We start from the raw sequence: 6,834 nt of genomic DNA on the forward strand, positions 1-6,834 counted from the left end.
CCAGCCACCTGGCTCCAGCCCCCCGCCCCTGCTTCGGGACCAGCTACCATGCTGGTTTCAAAAATCTTGAATTTCCACATTTCTGGTAAGTGCGCAGTCCTGAGCATGCCAGATTTGAGGTTATACTGTGTATGTATACACACACACACACACACACACACAGAGTTAATATATTACATAATTAATATACTATATATTAATTGCACACATAGACACATTAATTACTGTGTATTAAAATAAATATATTATAAATCTAAATAGAATATTTAAATATATGAATGAATATATATATATATATATTTCTCATTGTGTACATTTTCTTCTCCTTGGAAATTGTTTTAAAAAAAATGTTTGGTTTTCAGTTAAATCTCTGCCAAAATAAATTTCCCCATGAATAAAAATGTGAAAATGAGTAAACTGATCGCAAATTTTCTGTTTTGCCCTAAGAGACTTTGAATTTTCAGACTAAATACCTCATTGTTTGGCCCCGCTACAGAAGACAATAGGGAATCCTCAAGGTCTTCAGGAAGCACGGAAGCATTTTCCCTAGAAAAGATAGTCACAAGCCCACTTTTTCTAGTGAAAAAGATGGGGAGTCCAGTACAGGAGCCTGCTCCTAAAATGCTATCTCCTAAGGGGAGATAAAACAAAACATTTAATAATCATACGATGTTGTATATATTATCCAGGTCTTATTAGATATGTATTGTAGGACTATTACAATATACTCTCTAATTTTCATGTTTAGGCTCTCTCCTGTCAAATTAGTTACAATCCCACTTTTAGAGTCAAATCCCTTATTCTTTATGGACCAAATAAGAACAGATGCCTGCATATACATGATTGCTGACCAAAATTACTCCTTTTAATATACCTGCAAGTTAACCTTTATCCCTACGATGTCTGCTAGTTAGTTCTACAGATGGGGAAACTGCAACATAATAAAAGTAAGTAGGTGATGGTCATAAAAAAAGATCAATGGCAAAAACTGAGATTAGAACTCAGGATTTCTGGGCCCCTTAACCTTTTTTCATTCTTTTTGATCATGCTGGTCTCAATCTTTAATTTTGAGGAAACTGGATCAAATGAAGAAACTAAATGCCAAAACACACAGTTGAATCTACAACACAGATGCAGAAACAAACAGCAAAGTTCTGTCAATAACATTTATTTATTGAGTACATACAATACTGGCTTCCAATTAAAATATTACCTGGTGCACTGAATAGGATTTTTTCATGTGGAAAAGAAATTCTTCCAGTTCCAGTTGAGCAAGCAAAGACTTCATCTTCAGTATACATGTAGGCAGCATGGCTTAAGTAGTCTGGGACCACCAAACAGCACATCAGTTCTTCAGACTGAAAATGCCCCAGATGAATAATGCCATAAGAAATCAAAATTACATTTTCTATATAGACAGCTTAAATTTTCCCTTTTTCTTACTTTGAACATGCATATCATTTGCGTATCAATGGAAGCACAAATTTTATTTCCAATTTTCCCTGAATATTCAATATCTGTTTTAGGCATCTATTAAAGCTTAATATTTTCACAAGAAAAGGTAGAAGACAACCAATCAACCAATTATTCCAACAGCTGTGTACTGTCCTCCCATTTTACAAACCCGTCTAAAAACTGGCCCACAGAAAAAGTGCCAGCCATATAAGGCCAGTTAAGTTAAAAACTCCAAGAACAGATGGGACAATTCAGATGGTTCAGAGAAGGTAAGCGTCTCAGGTGGCCAGAAGGGAGACAGAAACAGAGTGCAGATCTCCATGAGTATGCACTCCCTTCTCATCTACTCAGTGGATTTTAGGGCTATATGAAGCTTTGGTAGCCAATTCAATTTGGAGGAGATGTGGCCCAATTCAAATCGGGAGACCAAGTAAAAGGTCCGAATCAATTCAAAGCATCCAAATCGATTTGGAAAAGCTTCAGAAAAGATTCAGCAGATTTGGAGATTTGGCCACAGACTAAACAGGCAACTGACGGCTGCCTCCAGCTGGTAAGTCTATTGAGGGAGCGGGGAGGAAAGGGGTGTGGCGAAGGGAGGGATTGGGGCTGGGAAAAGCTGCCCTGTGCTGTGCAGGAACAGCTCTGCCACGAGCCCCCAGAGCCCCTGATCCCCACTGCCAGAGCTGGTGAGTGTGGGGCTTTAAGTGCCAGAACTAGGCTGGGGCCGGGCAGGGGCTGGGTAGGGCAGCCATGGGGGCTTCTCCTGCGGCTTCCCCCATCCCTAGGGAGAGGCAGACACAGCTGGAAAAGCCGCCCGGCTGTGCCTGCCTCTCCCTGGCTGATCCAAATCCTCGAATCTCTCTGAACCGGCACCCAATCTTCCGTAGCTGATTCAGCTGAATCGATTCAGGACAGTGAATCAAATTCCACACTGTCAATTCAGGACAGTGAATTGAATCACTGTACTCCGAAGCAGCCGAATCTGAACCAAATACTTCCCTAGTCATACAGACCTAGTGGATTTCATTAGAGGGTTCCTTAGCAAAATCTTAATGGAGACAGATGGGTAGCAGATAAGGAACAAACTAATTGTATTCAATATCCCAACATACATTTTTTAGACTTCCTCCTTTGCAAAGTGTAGGGTTTTTTTTCACTTGTACTTTACATGTAAACACTTCAGGTTGAACTTTACATGTAGGAGTTCTTACTGATCACAATTAGGTATCGGTATTAATTTGATGACACTAAAGTCCATACAACAATATTGTTTGTTTAACATTATTTTCAAGACAATTTTAACCATAAGAATCCAATTCTCTTTATGGAAAATTTGATTCGCCCATTTAGCCCCAAGAATGCTCTGAAACAATACATTTTCTCTGCTGCTTAAGAAGTTCAATTTCATACCTGAAAAGGTGGATTATATTGGGTGACCTCCACAACAACATCGTCAGACATCTGGTAACCTTTGTCTTCTACTGTAATCAGAGTGTAGTAGATGAGGCATGGACTGTCTCCAAGATGCCATGCTGCAGCCAAAATCACCAGACCCTCACTATTTATTGAAAAAACAATACTTAGAAGAAGTTGGTAAACTATTTACCTAACAAACCCACCCAACCTCAATATTCAAAAGCCATAAACATAAGGAAGACAATACATAAATAATATTTTCCAGGTATCCAATGTCATTAGGAAGGTATCCGTTTTTATTTAATAGGAACTTTAACTATTCACTGTTTTAAGTAACAATCAATGTGTGGTGTTAATAGTTTTAATAGTGTTCTTATTGACGTAACAACTTTTTCCAAAATGTGAATCTATATAAAAAACAAAATTCTGTATTTGGACTGTTCTTAACAACTGCGTGAATAACAGATGGGTCCATCACCAGCTAGATGCAAATATACTCACCGATTTTGCTGCAAATCCAAATACTGAATATTGACTCCTCCCTTAATGTCCTCATAGTTACTTTCAGAACCCTAAAATAAATTAATTTGTAATTACACAAATATATCAACTATCATTCTTTATTGTTCAAGTTTACTGCCTCTTACCCAAATTGCATCTGTGATGTGCTCTTTAAGAATCCTGCTGATATCCCAGCTGAGAACATGACGCTCCACAGAATCATCAATCTCCCATTTGTTCAGATTAGAATTGGTCAGCGTATAAAAACTTGATCTCTCTCTGTCCCAAAGAACACTAGAAAGCTTCATTAAAAAAAACAAACAAACAAAAAACCCCAAGTTATAGCTTTACTGTTATGATACCACATGCCTTTCTGCACCCTACTTCAAACAAGAATCTACTTGACCTATGAAAAAAAGGTCTAGATACCAAAATAATTCCAAATGAAAGTCTTATTATTTGGATTAATATAAAACAATACCCATAACAAAAATATGTCAATCTCCCTTCCAGCTTTTGTGGAACTTACAGAAAACCTAAGATGACCCAGAATTCTTGGTGTCCTATCATATAGGAGGAAATCTTTGGGTTACCACTAGTTTCTCCTCTAATATAAAGGCTGTCACTAGGAGAAGTCAAGATTCTGAATTTCATTCTGCAGGACATGCTGACATTTTTTAAATTTCCTTTGGCACAAATCTAAATAGCAGATTGAAATTTACTGAATACAAGTGGGGTATGTTGGTTTGAGATGTTCAGTTTCCTGCTAGTGCAAGCTGATAAGCAGCAGTTAAAAATGGGGAAAGGATTTACTGAAGAAAAGTAATTAGAATACAGAATTATAATTTTATGTATAAGGGCATAATTACAAACACTTATTTTCTGAACTTACCATAGCATCGTTACTTGGAGACAAAATACCGAACAGAGAAGAAACCCTTCGGCCAATTCCAGAAAACATGCCTTGTCCCTGAGGCAGGACATGCTGGTTGATCTTCCCAGAACTATCTGGAACTAATCGAACTAACTGGCCCCTTGAAGAAGATAAAATAAAACTTCCTCCCTAACAACAAAAATAAAATGTCTGTATTAGTCATATGAAAGCCACACTGCCATACTTCTGCAACAATTCAAGTACCATGAAATAGGATTTTCTGTACCACGTCAAAATCAAAGAATAGGATTGGGAAGCTAACAATACCTCCACACAGTTTACCTGTAGGCTAGCAGAATCACACCATAAGAGATTTTATCATAAAATTAGTTAAGACACAGGTGATTCTGAAAGACTAGGAAAAACTTTGCTTAGTTAAAAATATCAGCCCCTCAAGAGGCCAGGCATATTCCATGTATATTATAAAGCAGGGGTTTTCAACCTTTTTTATGGAGTGTACTCCTTCTGGTGGGTAACCCTCCTGGACTGTACTCCCTGGATGAGTGGGGGGGGGGGGGGGGGGGGGCCCCCAGAGGTGCACGGGGGTGTGGGGGGGGGGGGGGGTGCGGGGTACCCCAGCCGGCCGGTCAATGGGCAGGGGTTTGGTACTTGGGTGGTGGCAGCAGGCAACAGCAAATAGCGGCAGTAGGTGGCAGGCAGTGGCGCACTGCGGCAGCAGGAGAAGCGGGGGTACTTGGGAAGCACACTGGTATGCAGTGACATGTGGTAGCATGCTTTCCAAGTACCCTCGCTTCTCTGTGCTGCCGCCGCATACCCCCTGGGGCCTTCCCAAGTACCCCCAGTTGACAGCCCCTGTTATAAAGCTTTACATAAAGAATGACGTAGTCTATCAAATTTAGGGTTGTTTTTTTTTTTTTAAAACGGCTATACATATTTCTTCCAAGGCTTAACATATCATGTAGTTAACATATTATGTAGTACTCAACCTCTAATGAATGTTTTATTCAACATTATGTGTACACTTAATGCTCAGCTTTATAAGATAACCTCTCTACAAAAGAAAATTCAATTTCTTTGTGTGTTTGAGCATTCTCATATCTTGCCAAACAAGTCAATGTTTTTTCACTGACACGTCCTGTTCTATCAAAACTACCTGCACAAAGAAAAATCCAGACTATATTAAGAGGAACTTGTAATATATTGGAAAAAAATCCAGCATTAGTGAATTCAGAGCTGGTAAAGGATGCCAGATTAGTAATAAAAGACAATGTGGTACTACTATTAAGCCAAAGAACAAAGTAGATAGTGGTAGTAAAAAGATGACACAAAGGCTGGTATAAAGCAGTCAATTTCAGCAGTGCTACAGCAGAGACTAAATGATCCTATGCTATTAGGAATGCCATGGATTCCTAAGCAGAAACACTAAGGATTTTGCCAGTCATCGGACGTGATGATCTGTTTAGGTCCCTTCTGACCCTAAGTACTATGAAAAATCAAAATACATCTCTCTCTTATCTTAACTGTTTTCTGAATATATCCTGTCTAACAAATTAATGCACAAGACAATCTGACCTTCTGTCCCATTTTGAAACTCTTATGAAGAAAGCTCATAATTCATGATAATTTTATCACTGTCAGTAAAATTATTGATAATAATACATAGTTTCTTATGTACCTATTTAATACTAAGTTTCTGGGCCTTTAAAAGATGCACCATATTACTGTTAGGCATTTCTAAGTTACCGCTCAAAAATATTTCAAGCGTGACTCAAATTTGTACTGTACCTTTACTGCTGTTAGGAAACTGCACAAAGACCCTCCAAAGTCTGTAGATGTCTCCGTATAGGAACCTGCATGCCTAAGGCTGGGCCAGTAACGTATGGATCCTTCACTGGTAGCAACCATTACCGACAGAGACTTGAAATTACATTACAAAAAAAAAAGATCAGTCAACAGAGTATATGGGTAAACTATAATCAGGATGTAGCTTTAAAATATTGTTTTTAATAAAAACCTCTTCTGAAGATCCCAACAGTTGAGTAATTAATAGAAAAAAATGGTAAGTATACACACCCATTCAGGGTAAAGGGAGGACTATGTAAAAGCAGCAAGTTTTTATTCAGATATAATAATGCGTAGACTGAGTCATATTTGTCAATCTTACCAATAAAAACAAAAGTAATTTTTGCTACTTTTTACTTCTGATAATCAGTAGGGCCTACATAGCTACAGGAATCCAGATCATGTTTACTGATGCAGGAGACAGCAAAACATACAGAATCTTTAATATTAATGACTACAGAAAACTTCAAACAGTGAGAGATAGCAAGCTTGAAATGTTGATCTATATTACAATACAGTATGAAACTTTTCCAAAAGAATGAATATCATTTATTTTGTCATTTAAAGTTATTAGAAAATATTCCTGAACTGGTTAATTTAAGTTATTCACCTGCAGAGAAGGTGCTTCACCTGAGGTACTGAGACAAGATATAGCTGTCAAACAAGAACTGCATTGGTAGTCACTGGGTGGTAATTGAAGTTCCTTGCACACAGATAACTGTAGG

At 38.2% G+C, this 6,834-nt stretch overlaps 1 protein-coding gene across 1 annotated transcript in view; it reads right to left on the reverse strand.

Annotated features, from left to right (window-relative positions):
- NUP133 (nucleoporin 133) overlaps window positions 1–6,834 on the reverse strand; it is a 52,892-nt gene that overhangs the window by 35,699 nt on the left and 10,359 nt on the right. The window contains exons 4-11 of the mRNA XM_025194798.1: window positions 6,720–6,827; window positions 6,053–6,184; window positions 4,265–4,435; window positions 3,519–3,674; window positions 3,373–3,443; window positions 2,866–3,013; window positions 1,214–1,358; window positions 474–631 (exon numbers count right to left, since the gene is read on the reverse strand). Coding sequence (XP_025050583.1) covers window positions 474–631; window positions 1,214–1,358; window positions 2,866–3,013; window positions 3,373–3,443; window positions 3,519–3,674; window positions 4,265–4,435; window positions 6,053–6,184; window positions 6,720–6,827 — 1,089 coding nt within the window. The remainder of the gene's footprint in view (window positions 1–473; window positions 632–1,213; window positions 1,359–2,865; window positions 3,014–3,372; window positions 3,444–3,518; window positions 3,675–4,264; window positions 4,436–6,052; window positions 6,185–6,719; window positions 6,828–6,834) is intronic.

The sequence above is a fragment of the Alligator sinensis genome, unplaced genomic scaffold, assembly GCF_000455745.1.
Source record: "Alligator sinensis unplaced genomic scaffold, ASM45574v1 scaffold448_1, whole genome shotgun sequence".
NCBI classification, from domain to species: domain Eukaryota; kingdom Metazoa; phylum Chordata; order Crocodylia; family Alligatoridae; genus Alligator; species Alligator sinensis.